Source organism: Elgaria multicarinata, chromosome 9, assembly GCF_023053635.1.
Source record: "Elgaria multicarinata webbii isolate HBS135686 ecotype San Diego chromosome 9, rElgMul1.1.pri, whole genome shotgun sequence".
In the NCBI taxonomy this organism is placed as follows: domain Eukaryota; kingdom Metazoa; phylum Chordata; class Lepidosauria; order Squamata; family Anguidae; genus Elgaria; species Elgaria multicarinata.
The window spans coordinates 516,878-544,135 of NC_086179.1; the positions used below are offsets into that span (position 1 = coordinate 516,878).

Consider the following 27,258-nt stretch of genomic DNA (forward strand, 5'->3'; position numbering starts at 1 on the left):
CCCCTGATCATCCTGGTTGCCCTCCTCTGAACACGCTCCAGCTTGTCTGCATCCTTCTTGAATTGTGGTGCCCAGAACTGGATGCAATACTCTAGTTGGAGGTGTTATTGATTAGTACCCCAAGCCTGGCTTGGGGACTGGAATTCAACTTGCCCTAGAAGGGGTTGTGCTCCTCCTGAAGGATCAGGTCTATGGCTTGGGAGAGCTCCTTGGGGCGCGGAGGAGGGCTCCTCCGGCAGGTCTCGGGCAGGCAGGTGTAGGGAGAGGGCCTCCCTCTCGTACCGAGGCCCCAGCCCCTTAGGGCTTCGAATGCCATCACCAACCCCTCGAATTCCGACTGGAACCCTGCAGGCAGCCGGTGCGATTCTTCACGTGGCCTCCGTGGGATGTGCCGAGATGCTGCTGCTGCTGCGTTTTGCACTAGCTGCAGCTTCTGAGTGGTCTTCAAGGGCAGCCCCACGATGAGGGCGCCGCAGTAGTCTAACCGGGAAGTCCCCTGCATATCCACAGCTGCGGCTGCGGCTAGGGAGCCCCGGCCAGGGAAAAGCTGGAGCTGGCGTAGCTGGCGGAAGCCGGGAGGCGGCGGGGAGGGCCGCTGCTTTCCTCTCGGCCTCGCAGGGCGTCCGGAGGGTCGGACCGGCCGCTGGGACCGATGGGGGCGGGCGGGCCGGTGGGTGGGTGGAGGGCTGTGGTTGGACTGCAACTCCCATCATCCCCGGGATGGAGGAGGGAGGGAGGGAGAGGCAGCCGTGGGGGAGATCGCCCCAGGAGCAGGAGCGCGCGCGGATCGGGCCCGGAGCCGCCACGCGGAGGACTAGCGCCTTGGCAGCGGGGCGGGGCGGGGGGCGGGGCCCAGGACGCAGCCAGGGAATCCCCCCGCCCACGCGGCCCGCCGAGAGAGGGCTTCCCCGGGATCCCCCCGAGTGCGCACGCGCAGCCCCGCCCCTCTTCGGCGCGTCCCACGCGGGGCAGCCGCTCTTTGCCTACGTGTCCTTCTGCCAGCGTGCCCCGGAAGTCCCTCCCCCGCCGCGACGTCCTGGTTTGAATACGCTCCATTCCCTCCATGGCCGCCGCTCGCCGCAGCGATTGGTCCCCCGCGAGCCCGGGGGGCGCGGCCAGACGAAGCGCATGCCGATTGGCTCTCCCGAGCGGGGGGCGGGGCTTCTGCTCGTGCTGCGCGTGCGCGGGGAGGCGGGGAGGGATAAATGCCCGCGCGCCGCCCCGCCCCTTCCCCTCTGCCGCTCCAGCCGCGCCGCTTCCCGCAGGACGTGACCCGGCCAGAGACCCCCGGACCCCGCGCACCGGCAGACCCAGAGACCGGCGTCATGGCCTCCTCCGCCGCCGCCGCCCCGCCGGCCCCCGCCTTGCAGCGCGGCATCGTCAAGATGGTAAAGATTGCCCCTGAGCATGTGCAGCGCAGGGAAGGGGCGCGACGGGCGCCCCTCGGCGTCCTCCTGGCTTGGCCGGTGGGGGTGGTCCTCCTGCCCCCTCCTGCCGAAGCCCCCCGCCGCCCTCCCCGGCCCGACGCCTGCCTGCCTCCCTGCCTCCCTCCCTCCCTCCCTCGCTCGCTCGCTCGCTCGCTGCCTCTGGGCCGGCTGCCCGCGCGCTTCCACGTGCCCGCGTGGCCCTGGCCGGAGCTGCCCACTTGGCGCTGGGCCGCCCCGCGCCCGCCCGCCCGCCCGCCTTGGCGCCTTCCTTGCCGCCTGTGGCCCTGCGTGGCTCGGGCAGGGCTCGGTCCCCTGCCGCGGGGAGTCCGGCAGCTGCTGGCGCGGAGCGTGGCGGAGGAAGCGCCGCCTTGCCTGGCCCGGACCGGCCCGGACCTCGGGCCCGCCTAGCGCAGCGCCCAGCCCAGCGCCTCCGCCCCTGGGCCAGCTGCTCCAGCCAGCGCCTCCGCGGGGCGAGGCCGGGGTGCGCCTCCCCGCCCTCCAACCCCAGTTTGGGGTCCTCCTCCCTCTCAGCCAGGGCTGCCCTCCATCCTGGAGCCTCGGAGGGCCTCCCGGCGCCTGGCCAGGACCTGCCAGGGCTCCCTCAGGGGCTCCAGGTCCGGAAGGGAAGGGAGGAAGCAGCTGCCTGCCAGAGCCTGAGGCGCTGCCTTGTGCCGAGTCAGCCAGTCCTCCTGCCCCCACACTTCCTGCTGCCTGGATCCACGGAGCCCAAGAGGGTCAGCCCAGGCCGGCAGCAGCACGGCTCCCTCTTGCCTGGGGTCTCCTCCTGCCTGGCGATGCCACCGGAGGGTCCGCCTTCAGAGCCCTTTGCTTGCTCTTCGGCCACTGCGTGCACAGAGTGCTGGGCGAGAGGCACCCTCGGTCTGATCCGGCACCAGGGCTCTTCGGAGGGTCGTGGGCCACTGAGCCGCATCGCGTCTCGATGCAGCTGTGGGGAGTTCCTGTGTCTACCTCCTCGGACGGAGCAAGAGCCGGTTGTGACATCTGAGTCGGTCGCCTTCTTTCCCCTTGGAGCGCTTCACGCTGAGCGCAGCTGCCTTGCCGTAGGGGTGAAGAGAGGTGGGAACAGCCGTAGCTCAGTGGCCGCCCCCTTGCTGGGCACTCTGGGGGTCCCCAGCAGCCTCTCCAGGCCCCTGAGACCCTCCGTGATGAAGGCTGAGCCTGACCGACCAGAGGGCTGGCTTTGCTTTAAGGAGAAGGTCAGGCGCACGCAGCCCTGGCGTTGTGGTTGCAGCTCCTATCCTCCCCCTCTATCGGCTATCCTGGGAGGGTAAGGCCACTTCCGATGACCTGTGGAAGCCTCCGTGGTAGATGCGGCCTTCGGCCCTCTCCAAGGCAAAGGACTCTTCCGGGGCAGGTGTGGCAACTTGGTCTTGGAATCTGAATCTGCCCTTCCTGCCTCGTCCCTTGGAGGGAGGCTGTTGGTTCTGGCTTCTTCCACCTTAGGGAGGAGTAAGGAGGAACCTTTTAAACCGTGAAAGGAGCGCAGTGGAGGACGCACAGGAGCATGTCCTGCAGGCTGAGTGGACGGCTGTAACTTGATAAACAGCAGAGCAAGAACGTGAGTTTGCAGGTGCAAGGAGCGTCTCTCGTTGCGGGCTGCCCCATTTGCTTCCTTTCAGTTGGTATTTTGACCTGCTGGTGGGAATTGTGTCTGCGCAGGAGCGGAACTGGCAGCTGAGTGGAAGCCTGTAAATTGCTTTTGTTCACGGTTCCGTCCTGCTTGGGCAGAGGCTGGTGCTCAGGTCGTGCAGGGTGGTCAGTTTTATCTTGCTGTGCTGGCGGAGATGCCACGTGGAGCTGTGGCATCTGGTGTGTGCGTGCGCGTGTGTCTGTGGTCTGGCTGTGGAGCGGCAGCTGCTTGTCTCAGCCTTCGTGGTGTGAGTCTGCTTTATGTCTCCTGCTTCGTTGATAGCTGACGAGGCAGAGGTGATGGAAGCTCTCCGAGCTGCTGGAGGGTTTGAAATCGCTGCCGTCTGAATCCAAGCCCTCCTTACGCCGTCAGCGTCATACCTGCATTCTGCAGAGCCTCAGCTGCGTTACAGGGTCGTCCGTGAGAGGGTGCAGGTGTTGGTGACGCTTGGCAGGTCCCCGTTGTCTTTCAGATTTGAACTCTGAATGGACCTTGTGGATACTTACGAAAGCTGGCAATATTGGTTGGCTGTAAAAAGCCACAACGGGGGATGGATAAATCCAGGCACCTGCATGTTGAAATGCTTAAAAGGGTCCTGTGGGCACCTGGGGAATGGCAGTACTTTTGCCAGCCTCGCCCGGCCTTTGGTATCAGACCTGGGCACACACCTGTGAGTATATCCCACTACCACAATGAGATCAGTAATGACGCCTCTCTCTTCTCTGACGGACCGCTGCCCCACTGCCCGAGGGAACTTACCCCTGGAACATGCAAGTCCAAGGGAGCGCTGGGTGTGCGGGGGGAAAAGGCCTCATCCAGATTCCGCCGCAGCACAGCAGACCCTTGGGGTTTCCTTGGCAGGCAATCTGATGTGGGAAGTGCTCAAAGCCACACGTGGAACCGGTGTTTAGTGCTGTCCTAAGAAAAAAGAGCACCTGTGCCCGGAGCCTAGGCTTTGTTCTGAAGCGATGGCTCTGAACTGCGGACCTTGGGTCCCTCTAGGTCCCTTTAGGGTGCTTCAAACCAGAGAGACATCTGTGGTGCCCGCCCCGTTCCCTCGAGCGTGGCCATGTGCCCCCAGTGCAGCCAGGCCTCTCTTTGCCCAACGCAGCAGTAGGTTGCAGGTGCCTTGTCTGGTGGGTTGGTCAGGAGGACCCCTGGCCACTGCTGCAGGCTCTAGCTCTTGGCACAGTGCGTGCACGTGAATTGTGGTGCAATGACCCTGAGCCTTGGGAGCAGGCAGGCACACAGCAGGATGTCCAGGGATCCAGGCAGCCCGCCCCTCTCCGCCACACACCCCTGGTGGGACTTGATGCCCCTCTTGCCTTGTGCTACTAAGCAGGGGAGGGAACCATCCCAGAGCATGGCAGGGGAGCCTGGTCCCCTGTGTGGCAAGGGGTGGGATGGGGGAGGTAAAGGCCTCTTGCACTGGATGAAGGAGGATCACCGCTTGGGTGTGCCAGGCTGCGGGTGTCCTTTTGGCTTGTAGAAGTGCCGTTGGTGCCTGGCTAGCAGCTCCTTTTGCCCCAGGGGCTTTCCATACCATGAGGAAGCTGTGCAGCAAATGGCTCTTGGCCAGGGAAATCTGTCTCTCTGGGCCTGATTTGGCTGGCCCTTTTAGCCGCGCTCGGTTGTGCTGTTTTGTTTGAAGGTCTTTATAGCTGGCACGAAAGCAGTCAGAAATCCTGTGAGAACGAGCCCTCAAAATGGCCATGGAAGTGCTTAAAGGGAACCACCCCTGGGGTGGCTTGGGAGGGGCTGTTGTGCTGGGGCCTAGCCCCCGCTTGGCCTGCAGCAGGGCCTGGGCTCCATCGCCGGCTGCGGCAGTGCTTCCAGTGAAAAGGGCCCCGGGGGGATTTGGAGAGCCACGGCTGCCGGTTGGAGCAGGTGGTGCTGGGTCTGGCCTGGGATGAGGCGGCTTCTTCTCTTCCTCTTCCTATCCTTGTGGCCTCCTCAGAGCAGTTGGTGAAAAGGTCCTCCAGACCGAGGGGCAAAGAGAAGCGGACAGCGCAGGATCTGGGCCAAGCTGAGCCTCCCCCTTAGCAGTGGCAAGGGCTGGAACTGGAGAGACGTCCACGGGGGAGTTTCCAGGAGCAGGCCCACGATTGAGGCAGGAAGCTTGTGATCCCAGCTGCTGCAGCGCTGGCCGGTGGGAGACCACTTCACCAGCCCACTGCAATGGGCCCCAGGCCGTTTCCAAAGATGTGGGTCGGCTGCCCAGACAGCCCTGCTTCTGTGCCCTTCCTGCTGCAGCCGTCTGCCTTCTTGAGGGCCGGTGTTTCTAGGAAAGCCGTTTCTCCATGAGAGCCAGTGTGTGTGTGAGGCTCACGGCTGCTTTGACAATATGGGGAAATCTCTGCTCTTTCAAAATACAGAGAGAGATTATACATACGTTGTTGTAACTTCAGTTTTGCTCTTAGGTAGGCGACCAAAACAGTAAAAGGACCCAATACTTGCTGCTTGTCTTTCATTGTTTGTCAGATATGCTAGTAGATAAGGGAGACTTTGAGGTTAGATACAGCTTTGTAAAATACATTTCTCCTTCTGTTGCCACCAGTAACTTTCCTGTTCCTGTTTCCAGGCTGCCTAGCTCATATTACACTGACAGCTTGGAGGTGTTCATTGGCTCACTTTTTCCCTCGGCCTGGGCCTGGGCCTGGAGCCCAAGTAACTCAGGACCTCCTTCTAGCACTGAGAGCCCCCTGCCCTCTGGCTGTACCTGCCTTTGAAAGCGGGCCGGGGCCAGGTGGAGTGCCTGCCAGGGAGAGGAAGTCCGTCTCGGTCACGGAATCCCAAGGGTGGATCTTCTCCCAAGGGAGACCTGCCTGCCTGCCTGCCTGCCTGCCTGCCTGCCTGCCTGCCTGCCTGTCTCTCTCTCTTGGACATTAGATGAAGGTCGTGGCTGGGTTATTTTTTTTGATGTTGGAATCATTTTTGTTTGCGTTTTGTTTTTGGCAGCCTTCTCTGTGTCAGAGTAGCTGCTGGATGTAGGTTGTGGCTGGCTGGCACTACGTTGTGCAGCTCTTTGCTGCTTTGAGAGAGGTGTCTGTATTAACGATTTTACCCTTTTATGCTCTGTCTTGAATGCCCGTCAAAATGATGAGGGAAAATACACTACGTGAAACCAAAAAAAGGAAGAGATAGTCTCTAGTGTTAAAAAGTAGAAAAGTTTTAATCTCTTTGTACAGATGTCTCAAACGTTTAAAAATGTATTGTTGTTACAGGACTTTTTGAATAAAAGCTCGACGTTTCGGATCTGCCGATCCTTCTTCAGGAGCTGATACAACAGAATAACATGAACTACCAAAAAGTCCAAACGTTTGCTGCAGATACAACAGGCAAAAAGAACGCAAGGAAGTCTTTTGACGGCTTCATTTGGACTTTTTGGTAGTTCATGTTATTCTGCTATATCAGCTCCTGAAGAAGGATCGGCAGATCCGAAACGTCGAGCTTTTATTCAAAAAGTCCTGTAACAACAATACATTTTTAAACGTTTGAGACATCTGTACAAAGAGATTAAAACTTTTCTACTTTTCAACACTAGAGACTATCTCTTCCTTTTTTTGCTGTCTTGAATGCCGCCGTGTGGCAGAAAGGGAGCATAAACACGTTCTACTTAACTGATGCAATTTGCTGACCTGAGGTGTGGTGATGGTCAGTGGCTTTGAAAGGGGGCGAAATTAATGCCTGGTGGGCAAACGCTCCTTGGTGCGATGGGCTCTTCCTGTTCAAAGGGGTTCTGGGCCAGTGGCCGCCAGGTCCCCCAAGAGCCTCAGGTTGCCTAAACACCCTCTGTCTTCCCTCACCAGGTTCTCTCAGGCTGTGCCATCATCGTTCGAGGCCAACCTCGCGGAGGGCCACCTCCTGAGAAACAGATCAATCTCAGCAACATCCGGGCTGGGAATCTCGCACGCCGGGCAGGTGCCGCGCAGCCAGACAGCAAGGACACGCCGGATGAGGTCAGTGTGGACTCTTTGCCCCAGGTGGCACCTGCCTGATCTCCAAAGTGTGTGTGTTTTTAAGTCAAATAGAATCATAGAATAGTAGAGTTGGAAGGGGCCTATAAGGCCATCGAGTCCAACCCCCTGCTCAATGCAGGAATAGAGCTTGGACCATGGAGGATGAGGACCATACAATAAGTTTCTCCGTCTGTAAGGTGCTGCAGTGTGTTTTCCCCTCTGTGTTTGCTGTAGCCATACGTGGGCTTAATTCTGCAGCTTCAGCATTGGATTTAAGAGCGCTTTCAGCATGATCCCCACCCCCGGGTCTTAAGTCGTTTGCACTAGAATTTTTCTAACACTGTTTCTTTGATATTACTCTTTCTGGGGATTCAGTAGGCCAGAAATCTAAATCTGATTTGCTGGTGGTATTTTGTTTGGGAGCGATCTTCGCAGAGGGGCAGTGATGTGGTTTTTACGAAAAGAAATTGAGCTGGAAAATTTTCCAGAAGAATTTGTAGTGCAAATTGCGTTAATTTTCATAGTGTCATTTGCATGGGAGAATTGAACTCATAAGTAGTGTCAGTGAAGCTGAAGGTGCCCCAACAGCCTTGATGGAAAGGAGTTGAATTCTGTTGAAATAGATGAGTGGGTGTCAGCCTGCCATGGGGACAGTTCTTTGGAGTGCTACATTCAATCAGCGTGTCAAAGTTTTCAGTACCTTTCTTTAAATTTTAAGGGAAAAGAACAATGTAAGGGAAGTACATCCTGTTGTCTTCAAATTTTTACAAGTATTTCAATAACGGATTCTACATAATGTAACATTTAAATCACATTCAGTGTTTTTAAAATCCCCCCACTCAAATATTTCATGTCAATTATTTGTGGCATATTGGGACAAGCAAATAACATGGGATGCTTTTTTAGCTTTATTTACTAAATACTAATAAAATAATCTTGCTAAATTAGGTCTCTCTGGGGCATCAGAAGATCTTCTGATGCAAACTGAAAAGTTTGCTCTAAGACACAGATGTATTTCAATGACTTATCTGTATTCTTTCACATTAGGGTTAAACCACCTGAAAATCACTAATTAAAGCTTTCAAACTGTCAAGGTGGCGTAATATTGTTTTTGCAGTTGGCCTACATTCGTGTTTACTAATGAATTTAGGGAATGAAAACTTTTCCGCAAGAAGCGAACGTACTGGAATTTTTTCTGTTTTCTGCCCCACATCACTGCGGAGGGGTAGTCGTGGCAGTGGCAATGTCACGTCATGGACCGTGGCCAGTTGCTGCCAATTAATACATGTGGAGGTGGTGGAAGCCGTTATCCTGATTCAAGCCTCCAGGGATAAAATGAAACCCATTGATGAATTCTGACTCAGCGGCATCCCATTGTAGTCTCCTGGTGAAGCTTCTTTGCTTCGCAATGGGCACTTTCAGGTCCATGTCAGAGAGCCCTGGGAGGCTGGAGGGTCCTCCGGCAGGCTTTTGGATCTAGCCGTTTCTGATGTCAGGCTTGGCTCCATATATCCGTTTCCTCTCTCTCCCCCCCGCCCCCAGCGTATTGGGAGGGAAGCCTCAGATTTCAGGATGGGCTCATTCCCAGCCATTCCCTGTTTCAGTGCTGTTTGCCAGTTAGGGTAGCTTTTTATTCCGTTTCATGCTGGTGTTTCTTATTCTTTCTGACGGCTGCCTTGTGGCCAGGTGAAATGTGCCCCTTCCTCAAAGGGAGAGGTGTGGGTGTGTGGGGTCTCTAGGGTTGACTAGTGCTCATGTCATGATCTGCGTCTCTCCTCTTCCTTCCTCAGCCCTGGGGATTTCCAGCCCGTGAATTCCTGCGGAAGAAGCTGATTGGGAAGGAAGTTTGCTTCACCGTGGAGTACAAGGCCCAGATGGGCCGGGAGTATGGGATGGTCTACCTGGGGAAAGGTGAGAAGGGCCACACCTGTGGAAGGTAGAGCTCTGCCTCTTACATCTTCATGGCGCTGCAGCTCAGGGCGATGGCACTGGCGAGTATCCCCATCGGTGCTGCTGGGTGTGCCAGGCTCGCTTTGGGCAGCAAGTGGCCTGGCTTGAAGTCCCTGGCATCTGTGGGTCCTCCTGGTGCCTGTCTGGTCTGGGCTTCCCACGTGCCTTCCAAGGCGCGGTCGGCAGAGGCTGCTTGGCACAGTGTGACATTAGCGCCCTGATCTACTGATGCCCCCCCCCCTCTGCCAAATCACAGTCCAACCTTTGTCTTGCAAAGCATCCAGGAAAAGAGATTCTCCAGTGGCCTGTTGCAGCTTATGTGCCGTTCATGAACTCTTCCGTTTGGAATTTGCTTACCTGCTGTAACTCCAGGATGCCTCCTTCTGGTTTAAACCCGGTGCTGCTTGCTTGGGCTCTTGGGGGGGCGGGGGGCGGGGGGCGGGATGAGCCTCCTCTAGTTCTTCTTCGTGGTCTCTATGCATCACACATATGGGCTTTGCGCCTGCGCAGAGACCAGACCGGAACCTTCTATAGCTAAGTGGAACGTTTTTGGCGGGAACCCCTCCCCCACGCTACTGCGCATGTCCATGGGGTTCCCGCCCTACCCTCAGTTCTTCGTCGTCCGCCATCGTGCCTAGACCGAAAGACCAAACCTCTAGCGTTTCTCTGTTAAATCTGTTTAAAATATTTTCTAGCTACCTTTTTCTTCAGCTTTCTTCTTTTTCGTCCTTTTTCGTCCTTTTTCTCTTGTTATCTATAAAAAAAAAAAAAAAAAAAAAGTATTATATTCTTGTACATAGTTTATCTTAGCGACTACGGTCGCGACTGCCGCATGGCAATAAAGGCCCCGTTCCGCAAGTGTGTCAAGTGCGGAGCCAAACTACCTCCTACGGACGGACACTCCCTTTGTGTCCTTTGTTTAGGCGAAGGTCATATTGTAGAGGCGTGCCACCATTGCATGTCCTTTACAAAACAGACCAGAAAGAACAGGGCAGACCGTCTTCGCTCAATACTTTGGGAGAAAGCCCTCAGAGCTACGGAGGCTCCAATGGATAAAACGGCAACTGATAAGCCCGTTTCTGACCGAGGCACAGGGACGAGTGTGCAAGCCAGAGCAATTGATAGGGCACAGATACCCCTGACGCCTGGCCGGTCATTGGCAAGTTCTGCAGCCAAGAAAATTTCAAAAAAGGCCAGAACGCCAAAATCTTCCTCCGAAATGGAGAAGAAAAAGAAAAAGAAGAAAAAGGATACTGAGAAAACCTCTCATGGTTCTCCTCGACTATCCGAGTCTTCTCGGAGACAAACAACCCCTCCTACCGTAACGGCTGTTTCGGTATCGAGGCATGTCTCGACGCCGAGACCCCAGTCGATACCGAAGAAGACGGTACCGACGCACCCTCCCAGTTTATCGGAGGGTGAATTACGTGATTCGGCATCGGCAGCCTCATTGAGAGAGCCTATTAGACCTCAAGTACCTCAAGATATAATTCCACTACAACCTTCGCCTAGACGAACACCGAGGCGTGATTGGGACAGAATCTCTCAATATTCTGAGCCCCAAACCAGACAAGGTTATTATGACTGGGATCGCTACCGACCTCAGAGATATTATGATCAATATCCACCGGAGGAATATTTCGCCCAGCCTCCACCCACATCCAGAATTTGCCAATTGCCACTGCCTCCTTCTTCTATCCACCAATCTCCTGCTCGACGCCATAGCCGTTCGTCGACACCAATCACTGCAGCGGCTACGTTACCGACGCAGCAGGTATTAGTTGATCCAGCACAACATCAGATGCAGCTGGTTACTGTTTCGTCTCCAGAGGGTAACTACCCATCTGATTCCGATTCAGTTCATTCCGTAGTAGCATCGGTACCATCACCAAATGATGCTGTACATGGAGAGGATCCCTCATCGCCATCGGATGATATGGTGAGGTTCTCAGATCACATGTTAAGAATGGCCCGTGCACTCGGTTTAGACTTTGAGCAAGCAGACGAACCTGTAATCGATCCCATCTACGATGTGTTTCAAACAAAAACGACCTCAACAATTGCTATCCCGTTTCCGCCGGCTCTCAAACAAGCAGCGCAACTCTCATGGGAGACACCGTCTGTGACACAACCCACCTCGAAAAGATTAGAGACTCTTTATCGGATTCAAGAGCGGGATGCTGGATTTTTAATCAAGCACCCAAAACCAAATTCGATCGTGGTGGAGTCAGCTCAGGGTCAGTCACAAAGAGCCCATTCCGCTCCCGTAGATAAGGAGGGCAGAAAGTTGGATTTGGCAGGTAGAAAGATCTACTCCGCGGCATCTCTCGGTATCAAGGCCTCAACTTACGAAGCAACGATGGCGCGATACCAGCTCTTCCTCTGGGAGAAAGTGGGGTCACTATGTGACTACCTCCCAGAGGATAAAAGAGACTTGGCGAGAGTTTTTCAATCGGAGGCATCAGCGATTGCAAGACAACAACTATCGACTGCAAGACATCAAGTTGATTGTCACTCAAAGAGCATGATGGGGGCCATATCTTTGAGGAGACACGCATGGCTAAGATCTGCCAATCTCGCTACCGAAACTAAATCTAGGATCGAAAACATGCCTTTCGATGGCGAAGGCTTGTTTAATAGCAAGACCGACGAGACCCTAGATAACATCTATAAGGCTCGGTCGACTGCGAAGAAGATGGGTTTTTCTGCTCCTCCAGCGCAGTACAGACCTAAAAGATGGTCAAGGCCACTTATGCAACAACAATATCAGCAGCGGCCTCATTACCAAGGCCAACAGAGACAGCAACAACAACAGCTGCAGAGGAAGAGGCCTTACCAGGGCAGATACCAGCAGGACAAGAGGCAACCCGACTTCTCTAAGAAGCAGCGGGTTTGACTCTTCGGCCCCAGATCCACTCCCTTTTGCGAACCGCCTAGCACCCCATTACCATCAATGGGAGTCAATAACATCGGACTCCTGGGTGCTCACTATCATCAATTCGGGCTATGCCATCGAGCTCGATGCCCTTCCTCCTTTTTCCGGCGTGAAAGTAACGACTCCATCCCCTCCTCTGCTGCTCGAGGTACAGACCTTGCTGGCGAAAGGAGCCATTTCTCCCGTACCTACAGAGGAAATCAACCAAGGTTTTTTCTCCCGTTACTTCACGGTCCCGAAGAAAGATGGAGGTCTTCGACCGATTATGGACTTAAGACAACTGAACAAGTTCATCACCCCGAAGAAGTTCCGTATGACAACGGTTACTTCAATTTTGCAGCTTCTACAAAAAGGAGTTTGGTTCGCAGTGGTGGATCTGAAGGATGCGTACTTCCATATCTCCATCAGGAAGTCGCATCAAGCTTACCTGCGGTTTTCGATCGGTGCATCCCAGTACCAGTTCACCGTTCTTCCGTTCGGGTTGGCCACGGCACCGAGGGTTTTCACGAAGGTCATGGCGGTGGTATGCGCCCACCTAAGGCAGAAAGGCATTTATATTTATCCATACCTGGACGATTGGCTCCTCGTAGCGGACAGCAGCGAGGCGCTCCAGTCAGACATACTAACCACCCTCAACCTGTTGGACTCGTTGGGGCTGTGGATCAACCTCGAAAAGTCCATTTTGACTCCGCAGCAGAGATTGGACTTCATAGGGGTAACCCTATCCTCTCGAGACGGGAGGGCATACTTACCTTCTACCAGGGCAAAAACCCTTCAACAGTTAGCCATCGATACCGAGAGCCGCCGAAAAGTTTCGGCATGGACAGTTCAGAGACTGTTAGGTCTGATGGCAGCTACTACGGCAGTCATCAGATTTGCGAGACTCAGAATGAGGATATTGCAAGCTTGGTTTTTGAGGACTTTCGATCTCAGGCTCAATGCTCGACGAACTTACCTTTCGATACCGAGGCAGGTGAGGGCATCTCTGAGTTGGTGGTTCTCGATGTCGACTCTTCTCGAAGGCGTTCCATTCCAACAAGACGCGCCTTCGGTAACGATCACGACGGATGCATCCTTAGAAGGATGGGGAGCCCATTGCAGCTCTTTAACTTCTCAGGGTCGTTGGCCTCGATCACAGAGGGAGCATCACATCAACCATCTCGAACTCCTGGCAGTAGAAAATGCAGTAAAAGCATTTGCACAGATGATCGAGGGCCGAAATGTCTTGATCGCAACGGACAATACTACCGTGGTGGCATACATCAACAGACAGGGTGGAACAAGATCACACCCCCTGAATCGTTCTGCACTCAGAATATGGAACTGGTGCATAAAGAGAAGGACTTACCTGACTGCGATCCATGTAGCCGGCAAGGAAAACGTCGTTGCGGACTCTCTCAGCAGATCCTTCCATGTCGACCACGAGTGGGAGCTCGATGTCGAAGTGCGGGAAAGCCTTTTTCGGTACTGGGGCCGCCCTGTTGTCGATGTCTTCGCTACCGAGGACAACGCAATCTGCGCCAAGTATTGCAGCAGGGCAGGAAGAGGAGAGCAATCTTTAGGAGACGCCTTCACCAGGACTTGGAGAGGAAATCTCCTGTACATGTTTCCTCCCTTCCCACTATTGACAAGGGTGATAGCCAAGATCCAGATAGACAACTCCAATTGCATCCTCATCACTCCGTGGTGGCCTCGACAGACGTGGTTCTCTCACGCCCTTCGGCTATCGAGAGGGGATTACATCAGGCTCCCGTCGACACCGAAGCTACTGTCTCGACACCAGGGCAGGGTTCGACACGCAGATCTGTCGACCCTCAAGATGACTGCATGGAGGATAGCAACCACTCCTCCTCTAGAGCCAGAGTCTTGACTGTGGACCACATTATATTGGCAGCTCTAAAGCCTTCAACAAGGAAATCTTATGCAGCAAAGTGGCGGAGATTCCAGAACTTCGCATTGGAAAAGAACCAAACACCAGAATCTTGTCACTTATCCTTGATCCTCAATTATTTATTGACACTTTTCCAGCAAGGACTTAAACTTACATCCATCAGGGTTCACCTAGCTGCGATTACATCTTTTCATCGGGGCATAGATGGTTTTACACCTTTTACCCATCCAACAACCAAGAAATTTTTGAAAGGTCTGAAGAATACGATACCAACTGTGAAAAGTATCGTGCCGCCATGGAGCCTATCGGTTGTGCTGCAAGCACTGACACGCAAGCCATTCGAGCCCATGGCTTCGACAGACCTTAGGCTTCTAACTTTAAAGACTGTCTTTTTAGTAGCCATTACATCGGCAAGACGTGCAAGTGAGCTTAAAGCTCTTAGGATAGATGTCCCTTACACTATCTTTCATAAGGATAAAGTTGTGCTACGCACTGATCCAGCCTTCCTGCCTAAGGTAGTGTCATCGTTTCATCTGTCCCAGCATATTACTTTGCCTGCTTTCTTTCCTAATCCATCTACACCTCTTGAGTCTTCTTTGCATACTCTCGATGTAAGAAGGGCTCTTGCTTTTTACAAAGACAGAACAGACAATTTTAGAAAAACAAAGCAATTGTTTATTTGTTATGGGGAGCCTTTTAAGGGACTCCCTGTCTCCTGCCAACGACTGTCTCGTTGGATAGTGGAGGCAATTGAATTGGCCTACTCTATTTCTAAAATAGAGTTAGTGAAACCTGTGACAGCTCATTCCACCAGAGCTGTTTCAACTTCGGTGGCCTTCACCAGAGGTGTTCCACTGGCTGAAGTCTGTAGAGCCGCAACGTGGTCCACTCCCTCCACGTTTGTCAAGCACTACAGTTTGGACACCCGTGCGAGGCAGGACTGCTCGTTTGGGAGGACAGTGCTTTCAGAGATCTTCAGATGATGCACCAACCCACCTCCAAAGGTATGTCAGCTTGCTACTCGCCCATATGTGTGATGCATAGAGACCACGAAGAAGAAATGCAGGTTGCTTACCTGTAACTGTAGTTCTTCGAGTGGTCATCTATGCATTCACACAACCCACCCACCATCCCCACTTGGTGGTGTGAGACTTACAAATGACACAGTTATATGTGAAATGTACTTTATTAAAATTACACTCAGGTTTATGGGGGCACGATGTCGGACTCCTGTAAACTGAGGGTAGGGCGGGAACCCCATGGACATGCGCAGTAGCGTGGGGGAGGGGTTCCCGCCAAAAACGTTCCACTTAGCTATAGAAGGTTCCGGTCTGGTCTCTGCGCAGGCGCAAAGCCCATATGTGTGAATGCATAGATGACCACTCGAAGAACTACAGTTACAGGTAAGCAACCTGCATTTCTTGTTAAAGACCTGGAAATGGGCGGTTTCTCTTTCTGATCCCCCACCCCAAACAACCTGGGCCTGTTCGTGGTTGATGCAGGCGGTTGCAGTGACTTCTGTTCCTAAAGAACCCTGTCTTGTAGGAGCTGTGCTGGTGGGTAAAGGGATGGGGTGGGGCGGTAGCTCCTGAAAATACATCGACCTGGTCCACACTTAACTGCTCAATGTGGGTTAAGTAAGCTGTAGCCACACTGGAGTGAGCGATCTGCCTCCCACACACTCATCGTTTCTGCTTCACACCCAGTTTTGTAAACAACCCAGAAAAGCATCATTCCTGGATTGTGGGTGCGATGTATGAACCCAGCACTATGTGTTGTTTAAACAACCCAGAGTTTTAGCCAGCAACAATCCAGCTCCTGGGTTGTTTAGCAAAGGGGCAGTGGGTGGAGCCAGCATGCTTGTTCATTCCCACGTCCTCACAAACAGCCTTGGCTTGTTAACCATGGCTTTCTTGATCATGTGAACCAGGACATTGATTTAAAAGCAGAGTAAGAACATAGTAATGTGAGATGGCATCCGCAGATATAGGAGGAAGCCATGAAGCCTGTGAAAAAGCAAGCGAGTGGCCTCCTGCTCCTGAGGCTGCTCCCTCCCAGCCACGTCTCTGTGTGTTCTCTTCCTCCTCCCAGAGCCAGCTGTGAGCACCTCTGGGCTGATCAAAGATGCTTGTTGAGGTGAATGAAGCGGCAGGGGCGGTGTGTGTGTGTGTGTGTGTGTGTGTGTGTGTGAGGCTAGTCCAGTCCAGTGGGTCCCACCCTTCGTTTGGAACTTCAAAATCCCCTCACTCACCTTTTTATTTTAGATTTTTTGGGGGGGTTATGTTTAATCCCCTCTCTGTAGGATGTGATTCAGTTAACGAATACCAAGCAAACAGAGGCAAATAGTTAGGAATAGTAAAAATGTTAATAGTTTGCTTGGGTACATGTGCAGAATTTTAGGGACAAAAGTAGATCTTGTGATCAGTATACAGAAGAGAATCTGGGTGGTCTCTTGAATTTCAAGTCCATTACATCAGAATTGGGTGCTATAAAATCATCATTAAATTTGGGGTTAGCTGTAAGAAATGCCGTGCTGGATCAGACCAAGGGTCCATCTAGACCAGCTTTTGATTGATTTGAGATCTTAACAAGAATCGATGTTTCCCATACCTTATTGTACCCTCTTTTTAACATTTTAAAAAGGACCCTGAAAGGGCTCCGGCAGCAAGACGGCGCAGCAGCCCACCAGTTCTTCCGGCTGTTCTCTGGCTAAATAAATTCTTTTGGGGTTAAGCTGGTTTATTTTACTAGGCTTGTTGATGGACTAAATAGCTTAGCAAGCAGACCCAGTTTAAGTGAATGAATCTGCATATTTTCCAAACCTTAATTGAATGTCATTTTTGAAAGGGGACTCCTGTGAATCTGAGCTGTGGGGCTACGGAGGAGGTTCACAGAGGAGAGGGTGCCCAGGGCCCCGGCCCAGGGCTGGGCTAGTTGCACGGGCCTGGAGCCATGCCTGTAATGGGCTGGCTGGCTGGGCAACCTGCCCCCTCCCTCTCCTCAGCCCCTCTGGAGTTTGGGTTTTTACTCGTCACCCCGTCCAGCATCCTGTTTTCCAGTGTGGCCAGCCGGATGCCCGTGAGGAGGAAGCCCACAAGCAGGACCTGGGAGCAGGGGCTCATGTTCCCCAGCAACGGGTATTCAAAGCCATGATGCCTCTGATCCTGGAGTTAGCCTGGAGCCGTCGTGAGGAGCAGCCGTGCGTTTGTTTTGTCTCCCTCTGAAGCTGGGGGCCATTGCTGCGCCTTCTAGTGGCAAGCACAGCGGCCTTGTGGCTCAGCTGAGCTAGGGACTTTGGAGGCTGGTCTCAAGGCCAGGAGCCACCTCTGTCCGCAGAGCAAATCCCCAGGAGGTGAAGATGGGGCTGGCTGGCTGGCTCAGAGGAGATGAGCACGGAGTCCTTTCAGCAATGAGCCTCCTGCAAATCCCAGCAGGGCTGTCTGCTAGCCCAGGGCAAGATCTAGCGGGTTACAGAAGGGGAAATTCGTGTTGGACGTGAGGAGAAGCCAATCAGCAGAGCAGTTTGACAAGGGGATCAATTGCATAGAGCAGCGTCCCCATGCCAGGTGCCCTCCTGGTGTGTTGGACTGCAGCCCCCATGTTAGCTGGGGTTGATGGGAGTTACGATCCAATGCATCTGGAGGACACCAGGTTGGGGAAGGCTGACTTGGTGGCCTCTACTTCCCTGGGTGTCTTCAAACGACAGCTGTTTCCTCGGGATGGGCACTATGGATTCCCTGCCTTGAGCAGGGGGGGTGGACTAGATGGCCTCCAAAGCCCCCTCCAACTCAGATAACGAAGGTCACTATGTTTTGGCTCCTGTGTGTGTTGGAGCCATCCTGGGATTCCCTTCTCCGTGCTGCCCACCCTACGCACTGGCTTTTTGCTCTGCAAAGACCAGCGTTCTGCAACGGCCCAGCGAGGTGGGAGTGCGGCTAGTCACGGGGACAGCTGAGGGAGGGTTGGAATCTAGTTCTCTGCAGTCGACAAGTGCGGCCTGCTGGAGTGGGTTTGTTCTGTGGCTGTATCTTCTGAAGCTTTAAGGACCCAGAAAGAGATCTTGGGGTCGTGGTGGAAAAGCTCGATGAAAATGTCCACCCAGCGTGCAGCCGCTGTCAAGAAGGCAAACTGCGTGTCAGGCATTATAAGAAAAGGAATTGAGAATAGAACGGCCAGTGTCCTACTGCCCTTTATACAAATCTACGGTGCAACCTCACTTAGTATACTGTGCACAGTTCTGGTCACCACACCTAAAAAAAGAAGAAGAGGTAATTGTAGGTATGGAGAAGTTGCAGAAGAAGGCAACTCAGGCAGTCCAGGGATTGGAGCGTCTGTCCTGCGAGGGAAGGAGGCTGAGGGGAGACCTGATAGAGGTGTACAAAATCATGCCTGGTGTGGAGAATGTGGAGAGGGAGGCATTCTTCTTCCTCTCCCAGAATACGAGTGGGAGATTCAGGACAGATCAAAGGAAGGACTCCTTCACACAGCGCAGAGTTAAATTATGGAACTCCCTACCACAAGATGTAGTGATGGCCACCCATTTGGATGGCTTTAAAAGGGCATTGGAGAAATTCCTGGAGGAGGAGGAGGCCATCCGTGGCTACTAGTCCCAATGGCTCTGCTATCTCCAGTATCTGAGGCAGTAGGCCTGTGTGCACCAGTTGCTGGCGAACATGGGTGAGAGGGTGCGGTTGCCGTTCTGCTCCGTTGACAGCTGGTAGCCACTGTGTGGACAGAATGCTGGACTAGATGGACCTTGGTCTGATCCTGCCTCAGGGTTCTTCTTAGGGCCACTCTTCAGCGCCACGTGGGCCCTTCCGTGGTGCTTTGCTGGCTGTGCAGAGGTCTCCTCTGGCCTGGCCTGGCCTGCGGTGGGGAGTCTGGCCTGTGCATCAAGGCCGCTCCGTTGCGCTTGCGAGAGGCCTGCAGTGCCTCAGCAAACCTTCTCTTGCAGCCCCCAGTTTGTCTATCCATCTTGTTGCCTGCGCTGGGGGCTGGACATAAATCTCCGGAGGTCTTTGTTTGGCAGCAGTGCTGCTATCAGTTCTAAGTCTTCGGTTCCAGTTATCTTTCCACTTGTTTCCTGCCACATTAAGGATTTTTATGTCACAGTGGTCTCTCTCGTTGCTGCAGCTTGACAGCCCAGGATTTACTTGAATAGATGGATCTTTCCTAATGAACTTCTCCGGTATTCAAAGAGATTCATGTTAAAACTGCTGGCTGGCAGCTCTCAGCCGCTGCCTTTCCCCCGAGCCGGGCCAGGCTGGGTAGCGTGTCTGTTACTATGCACGTGTGGACCCACGTGGGGGGCTGGGAGGAAGGGTCAGGCCCCGGCCCTACACCAACTCTTGGGGAGTCTTTGGGGTTTGGCCTGGGCGAAGCTGAAGAGGCGGCAGGGCCCTGCCTTCTCCCCTCTGCAGCCCCCGTGCCTCAGTGCCCCTCGTGGCGGATGGCTTGCAACTTGGGCGCTGCGTCTGCCGCCTCCTGGCAGGCCACAAACCCCTGCCTCTGCCCCCTGCTTTGCCCCCTGTTTGCGCTGCCTTCTTTCCGGGTTCATTTCCTCAGAGCTTTCCTTGAGCTAGGAGGGCCCTTCCCCGTGGACCCCTTTGCTGTGGTGTCCCCCGTGGAGTGGCCATGAAGGGGCAGGCAGGGAGGGAGGGGTCAAGGCTGCCGTCCCGCCAGAGCCTCTCTGCCTCCCCTCCCCTCCCCTCCCCTCTCTGAGAGCTGCTTCCAAAGGGCTCTTGAGGGAGCAGCAGCCAGGGAGGCGGGAGCAGGGGGGCGGTGGTCCTCTGCGGCTCCCTCCGGGTGCGCGAGAGGCAGTTCAGTGGGGTGCAGAGGGTTGGGGGGGGGCTTCGTCTGTGTCCCCACAGGAGTGTCTGTGTGGGGAGCCTGGAGATGGGAAGGCCCTAAAAAATCATGAAAAAAACCAAACGCATGTTTTGGTCTCTCCCCCCCTCCTCCCCCCCAAATTGAACAGCTTGGATTATGAAATATTTTCTTTTAGAATTTGAGGCAAAGTATTTATAAATTGTTACCCAGCCTTAACTTCCCCCAAAAAGATTTCTCAAAACTATGTCATAAGAGCACTTTTATAGAAAGATCAGAGTTTTAAAATGCTTGGAAGTAACGAAGCCATGGAGGGGGGTGGGATCTTTTTTTAATCCTCTCTGTAAGATTCCCAGCGTAGTTATTTCTGTCATTCCTTATTGACATTATCGATCCAAAGTATATTTTGCTGATCGGCATTTATGCTCAGTTTCTGCGCAGCCTGTGAGCAGCGTCACCGTTGCCCGTTCTTGACAGTAAATGTGTCTCTGCTGTAGCAGCCATTTAGTCCCAATCTATTCAAACAATAATTACAAATTTACTAATTGCGTTTACTTTTAGAAGTATTAAAATAGAATGATAATTTTATGAGCGATTGAGTTAGGCATGAAATAACTTTATGTCCCGACAGCCCCCCCCCCAACCTGGTGCCCTCCGGTGGTTTGGGACTACAGGGTCCAGCATTCCTGACCATTGGCCATGCTGACAGGCTGATGGGAGCTGAAGTCCAAAATATCTGGAGGGCCACAGGTTGGGGAAGGATGCCAGAAAGCAACCCGGTGACTTTAGATTGGGTGCTTAAAAAAAAAGGTATTGATTATTTTCCGTTCCTCCCACCTTCCAATTTCTTATATAAAAAAAGCCCCCCCCCCCAAATTCCCAGAAACTTTACATCTCCAGTGGAGCCAAATGTGACCGGCCCTTCAGCCTGTGCTCAGTTGCAAAGATGGCCGTCCCAGTTGACCGTGGTCCCAGGCGCTCTTGGTGGTGCGTGGACTGCGCAGTGGGAGCCTGTGGCTTGGATGTGGCTGCTGTGGCCTCCCCGACCTGGAGGCCATGAGTGCCAGGCCGTCTTCAGGCCATGGTGTGTGTCTGTCACTTGGGCAGCCTGGGCTGGGGGCTGCCATCCTCTTCCTCCTCCTCGGTCTCTCGGCCGTGGGCTGGAGCTGGGTGGGACCTGTGGGAGCCCGTGCTCAGAGGGCTGAAGCCTCCTCCAGGGCAGAAGGCCCAAGCGCAGAGCCTGTGCTCTGCTGCCTGCTCCCAGGGGCTGTGGGGAGTGGCTGCAGCTGCCGCCCCTCCTCGACTGTGGGTGTGGGTGTGCTGCTGCTGCTGCTGCTGCTGCTGCTGCTGCTGCTGTTCCCTCACATGTTTAGTAAGAACATCAGCAGAGCTTGTCGCTGGATCAGGCCCAGGGTCCATCTAGTCCACAGCTCTAGTCCCACAAGCAGATGACGAGTCCAGCAGCACCCTCCCACCCATGTTCCCCAGCAACTGAGGCCCATGGGCTTACTGGCTCAGATATTGGAAGTAGCACCAAGCCGCCACCACCCAGAGGGGAGGTTGGTGCCCATTGCAGCCAGGGACTCCAGCACCATCCTCTGGCAGAGCCCGGTGGGCCGCTGCCGCCCTTGCTGGCTCAGGGCCCTCGCTGCCCACTGCTGCCTCGCCAGGGGCTTGGCCTCAGGACGGAGCGGTGAGGCCTGGGTTGGCGCTGGGGCCCCAGGCTGGACCTTCCACCGGCTCCGGCTCTGTCTGGACCGCCTCCTGCTTCATCCCCCTCCCCGCCGCCAGGCACAGCGCTGCCCTCTTCACTCTGCTTCCTTTTCATTGCAGACACGACCGGGGAGAACATCGCTGAGTCGCTCGTGGCCGAAGGGCTGGCCAGCCGCCGGGAGGGGATCCGTGCCAATAAGTACGTCCGCTTCTGTCCGCCCCCCTCCCCCACAGAGGGAGAGCCTTCCCTTCCTGGCTTGTGGTGGGGCTGCAAGTTCCCCTTGGCAAGGCCTCCTTGGCTGGCAGACTCCGGGTCCGGAGGGCGGTGTGTGTGTGTGTGTGTGTGTGTGTGTGTGTGGTTCGCTGGGAACAAGTCCTGCAAAAGAGGGAGCCACTGACCCTGTGGTCTGCACAGTGCCACCCTTCCGCTGCTGCCCCTCACGTGGTTTGGCCCAGTTGTGGTTCTTGCTGCTCTGTTTCCGTGAGTGATGGTGGAGCCCTCGTGGGTGCCCTGGGACCCAGGTGGCTTTGCAGAAGGCCAAGATGTTGGGCTTTTGTAACCGCCCCTCCATCCGCAGTGAGATGCGGGTGGGGTGCACCTGGTTCAGCCGAAGGGGGACGCTGAAGGCAAAGGAGGTCGGGCTGAAATTGCCGGCCCCTTTTAGCCTCAGAGCTCTAAACTAAGCCTTCGGGGAGGCATTTCAACCTTTTGGCAAGTGTGTGTGTGTGTGTGTGTGTGTGTGAGAGAGAGAGAGAGGGGGGGGGCAGGATGGACTCCTGCAGAACGCCTTGGGTCTGAGCAGCTGTCCCCCAGCACCATCTTCTGGAGCCATGTTTTCCAGAACATGTAAATAGGCATATTAAAAAAGAAAAGGGGAATTAGGAGTGAGCAGTGAAGTGGCCGAGTTTGCCAGAGGCACCAAATTACTTAAGGTGGTTAAAACACAAAGGGATGGTGAGGAGCTCCCAAGGGATCTCTCCAAGCTGGGAGAGCGGGCGTCCACACGGCAGATGCGGTTCAACGGAAGCAAATGCAAGGTGATGCACGGTGGGGTAAGAAGCCCTCCCAACTTCAAGTATAACCTGATGGGAGCTATGGTGGTTACTCACCAAGAACGAGATTGTAGGGTTGTGGTGGACAGAGTGATGAAAATGTCAACCCAAAGAAGGCAAACTCCATGTTAGACACAATTAGAAAAGGAATGGAGAATAAAACGGCCAGTCTCACACTGCCTTTATACAAGTCTATGGTGCGACCACACTCAGAACACTGTGTACACCTAAAAAAGGTCATTGTAGAGCTGGAAAAAGTACAGAAAAGGGCAACTAAAATGATTAGGGGGCTGGAGCATCTCCCCGATGAGGGAAGGTGACAACAGCTGGGATAGTTTAGCTTGGAAAAAGGAGGCTAAGGGGAGACGTGATAGAAGTGTACAAAATTATGCATGGTGTGGAGAATGTTTATAGGGAGACATTTTTCTCCCTCTCCCATAATAATAGAATCCAAGTGGGTTCAGGACAGATCAAAGGTAGTATGTCTTCACATAGTGCATAAACTCTGGAATTCATTCCCACAAGATGTAGTGGTGGCCACCAGTTTGGATAAATTCGTGGAGGAGAAGGCTATCAATGGCTACTGGTCCTGATGGATAAGTGCTAACGCCAGTAGAATCCTAGAAGAGCAGCGTTGGAAGGGGCCTGCAAGGCCGTTGAGTCCAACCCCCTGCTCAGTGCAGGAATCCACCTCAAAGCATCCCTGACAGATGGCTGCGTGCACCCGTTCCTGGGGAACAAGGGTGGGAGGGTGCTTTTGCACCTGTGTCCTGCTTGTGGGTCGCTGGTGGACAGCTGCCTGGCCCCTGTGTGAACAGCGTGCTGGACTAGATGGATCCTTGTTCCCCCATCTGTTGCTTCCTTGGGTTGCCATGTAACGGAAGGCCCTTCCTTCCCCCAGCCCTGAACAGAGCAGGTTGGCTGAGCTGGAAGAGCAGGCCAGGATTGCCAAGAAGGGCATGTGGAGTGACGGGACGGGCTCTCACACCATCCGAGACCTCAAATATACCCTTGAGAACCCCCGACACTTTGTGGACTCTGCGCACCAGAAGCCTGTGAACGGTGAGTCTCCCGCTGAGGCAGGAAGCAGAGGGGTGGTCGGGGCGCGTGTGCTCCGTGGCAGGTGTGGCGCTTGATCAGGGCAGCAGTGGTGGCGGCTGCTGCCGGTGCTGGCTGGGCAAAGCTGGCTTGGCTGTGTTGTGTGTGTGATGAGCCCGCCTGCCTCTTTGATCAGGCTGCGGTGGGGCGAGCTGAGCGCCTTGTGTTTCTCGTGCAGCCATCATCGAACACGTCCGGGACGGCAGCGTGGTCCGAGCCCTGCTCCTCCCTGACTACCACCTGGTCACGGTCATGCTTTCCGGCATCAAGGTGAGCTCCTCCCCCTCCCGCCCGCCTTCTGGCATCCAGGTGGGCTCTGCCCCTTTCTGTTCCTCTCTGCCTGCAACGCACGGACCGTCAGGAGGCCAAAAGGCGGACTTCCCAGCGTAGGTCGAGTGGGGCTTCTCTTTCCTGACGCAGCGTGAGACGGAAGGGGGCGTGGGGGTGTGTGAGTTCAGCTGGATTAATTGACATAGAAGCTGAGGGCCTTTGCGTCCACCTTTCTGTCTGCCCCTCTCAGTGCCAAGGAGTGTCCTGGCAGTTCCTGCCAAGGGGCAGGGCTGGGTGGCCGTTGCTTGTTTTGCTGCGCTCTGTGGGGCAGCATTTGGCCCTAAGGGCCCCTCTGCCTTTGAACTCGCATCCTGCTGTCTGTGAAGGAGTAATGAATGCAATAGCAGTGCAGCGTCTGCTGCGCTCTGTTGTTGCTGGGGCCGAAGTAGCAAGCCGAAGGCCTTCGAGACCTTGCCGGCCGTGCGAGGCGATGCGCTCAGTGTTCGGGAGGAGGCCGTGGGGCCCCCAGCTGCCTGACCTCTCTTTCCTTCCGCGCTCCGGCCCCTCCCTCCCTCCCTCCTCCTCCTCCTCTACTGCAGCATCTCGATTGGGCACCTGGGCCCCATCCCACCTGCTTCCCCCCAGATCTCCTTGGTCCTGCCACTCTGCTGCTGGTTTTGCAACGGCCCTCAGGAGGCCGTTGCTGACTTGGGCGTTGGGGCTCTTCCGTGCTGGGGGGTCCTGCACAGATCCACCTTGTCTCTGAGAGGAGGCACCTCTGCCCCCCCCCCCGGCATGGCTGACGGGTGGGCTGAGGGGGTGATGTCAGCCTGCAGAATTAGCGTTTCCCTGGGAGGCCGGGGGTGGGGGGGGTCCTGCCTGTCGGAGCTAATGCGCAATGCCGAGGCCGTCCGGTGCAGGGTTGGTGGGGTGCGTGGGTCTTGCGTCACGGTGCAGTTTGTCCGGCGCCCTTCTCTGCAGGGGGGAGGAGCGACTGGGGGGGCGCCCCTGCCTGCCAGGGCCTGCTGCCGCCGCCGCCGCCACTAGATCCCTGGCACGATTTGCCTAGCCCCGACCCCAGCCTTGCTGCTCTTATTCCAGTGCCCCACATTCAAGCGGGAAGCGGAAGGTGCGGAGACCCCAGAGCCATTTGCAGCAGAAGCCAAGTTCTTCACGGAGTCGCGGCTCCTGCAGCGAGATGTGCAGATCGTCCTGGAGAGCTGCCACAACCAGAACATCCTGGGCACCATCCTCCATCCGGCAAGTGGCGGGAAGGGGGTGGCAGGGGGTGGGGGTGGGGCGAGGTGCCGCGGCATGGCCACGCTCGCACTCCCCCATCAGCATACCAGGCCCCTCCCTGGGCTCCCGTAGGACAAAGGCGGCCCTCGCCCGTCAGGGCCTTGCAGCCCAGCGTGTGGCCGTGGGGGAAGAGCCCACAGGGACTGAGGTCGGGCCGTGGGCTGGTGCAGCGGCGCGTGTTCCTGGGGTGGCAGCTGTGGGTGAAGATCGTGGGTTGCCCTGAAGGCGCCTTGGGAAAGGCGTGTGTGTGTCTGAGGTGGGGCTCCAAGCGCCTGTCCCGGCAGTGGGTTGGGGGGGCACCCCGGGGGGGGGCTCTTGTGCCGCCTGAGCAGCGGGGGCCCTTTTGCTTGGCTGAGGGCGCTGAGAGCAGCAGAAGCCAAGGCTGGGGGGGGGCCTTACAGGGCGCGTGGGGGCAGTTCTGAGGAGAGAGGTGAGACGGTGTGTGTCCTCCCCCCTCCCTCAGAGATTGGGGCCTCAGTCTGGTTACAGACCCCCACCATTTCCACAGAAGGTGCAAGCCACGGCGGAGGCCCAGTTGCTGGTGGCCCAACCCTGTGCCGTAGCCCCTTGTCTGTGTGTGTTTAATTTCACTCCTGGGGGCTCAGAACAGAGGGGCGGAAGAGGTCTTTTTGGATCAGCTCCTCCCTCGCTGGCACTTGTGGCGACCTGAGTGGGGAAGGGATGCAAAGGCCAGGGAGCAGGGGCCGAGGGAGGCAGCGCTGTGCCTGCTTGGGGGCTCTGTGCCTTGAGGAGGGGCCTGGCGGTGGGCTTCCTGAGGGTGCTGGCGTGGGTCTTGTGCTGCGAAGAGGCCGGGGTAGGGTGGGGCAGGTGGCTTGTAGCAGCAAGGTGACGCCCTCCCTCCCTCCCTCAGAATGGGAACATCACGGAGTTGCTGCTGAAGGAAGGTTTTGCTCGCTGTGTCGACTGGTCCATCGCTGTCTACACCCGAGGAGCTGAGAAGCTGCGAGCCGCTGAAAGGTGCTCCTCATCCCTCCTTCCCTCCACTGGGCTCCGGAGGGAGCTGGCCGTGGGGGCTGCTCCGGGGCAGGCCTGTTGAGGGTGGCTGCCTTCCTCACTGCCCGGCTGGGCCTTGGGGGTTCGGTGGGGCGAGCGGAGCTCTTTGCCGACAGCCGTGGCGTTTCGTCTTCATAGAATCATAGAATAGCAGAGTTGGAAGGGGCCTCTGAAGCCATCGAGTCCAACCCCCTGCTCAATGCAGGAATCCACCCTCAAAGCATCCCTGACAGAGGGTTGTCCAGCTGCCTCTTGAAGGCCTCTAGTGTGGGAGAGCCCACTTCCAGATGTGCTGAATGCAGCTCCCTAGAATCTGGAAGTATCCATAGAAGTGTCATTCAGTGTTTACATGCAGCCCCTGAGTATTGAATACATCACTTTGTTATAACCCCACAATATAAACGTTCGGCATTAGAGATCACGATAAAAAGCCCGTGATTCAAGAGGGCATCTTTTAGACGGGGTCTCCGCCCTAAGGGATTAGCAGCAGGCGCCCTTTTCCTGCCGTGAATCGGTTTAACTCCTGGGTTTGTTGAGCGACAGCTGCCGCCCTCCCCCAGCCCACGTGGTTGGACTGGACAGCTGGTTGAATCCATTCGTGGGTTGGAGCAACTGACTGAACACCTTTCGCTTGATTAATTGGGACAACTCCTTCATTAGGCCACGTCTTAAATGCAGTTTATTTTCAAAAGGCAAAAGGGGTTTAGAAAAGCTGCCCTGGAAGAGGTGCTCTCCTTGCCCTCTCCCGGAGGGAACGCCTCTTCTACAGCTGCACCTGTTGGGAGACGTCCCTAGGCCAGCTACTTCTTACTTACCTGCAGGTTTTAAGGTGGCTTGATGAATGGACCGAGATGCCTTTCATCTCTGAGCTGTGGAAGGCTGTAAGGGTCCAGAGCCATGCCTTGGATTGGGCCCAGGAAGCAGGCCCGTCGCCGGTACGGCCTCTGCAGAAGGGGCTGGCTGGGACCAAGGCCTTCCGCCCTGGCAATCGTCCGCCTGGACAGTGACACAGTGGGAGGGGATCTGCTGGGGTCCCAAGGAGCCCCCCTCCCCCTGATGCTGCACCTGATCTGGCAGAGCCATTGATACAAGGCAGGGCAGGGCAGCCGCTCTCCCCACTCACGCTGCCCCTGGCGTGGCGAGATTCAGCCCGAGCCCCCTGACCGGTGTCC

The 27,258-nt window shown here is 55.4% G+C and overlaps 1 protein-coding gene across 1 annotated transcript in view; it reads left to right on the plus strand.

Moving 5' to 3' along the window:
- The first annotated feature begins 1,293 nt into the window (after positions 1 to 1,293).
- Positions 1,294 to 27,258, plus strand: part of SND1 (staphylococcal nuclease and tudor domain containing 1) — a 225,939-nt gene continuing 199,974 nt past the window's right edge. Inside the window, exons 1-8 of the mRNA XM_063134449.1 lie at positions 1,294 to 1,388; positions 6,888 to 7,037; positions 8,828 to 8,948; positions 21,473 to 21,551; positions 23,307 to 23,467; positions 23,682 to 23,773; positions 24,875 to 25,033; positions 25,944 to 26,050. Of these exons, the coding sequence (XP_062990519.1) occupies positions 1,326 to 1,388; positions 6,888 to 7,037; positions 8,828 to 8,948; positions 21,473 to 21,551; positions 23,307 to 23,467; positions 23,682 to 23,773; positions 24,875 to 25,033; positions 25,944 to 26,050 (932 nt within the window). The 5' untranslated portion in view covers positions 1,294 to 1,325. The remainder of the gene's footprint in view (positions 1,389 to 6,887; positions 7,038 to 8,827; positions 8,949 to 21,472; positions 21,552 to 23,306; positions 23,468 to 23,681; positions 23,774 to 24,874; positions 25,034 to 25,943; positions 26,051 to 27,258) is intronic.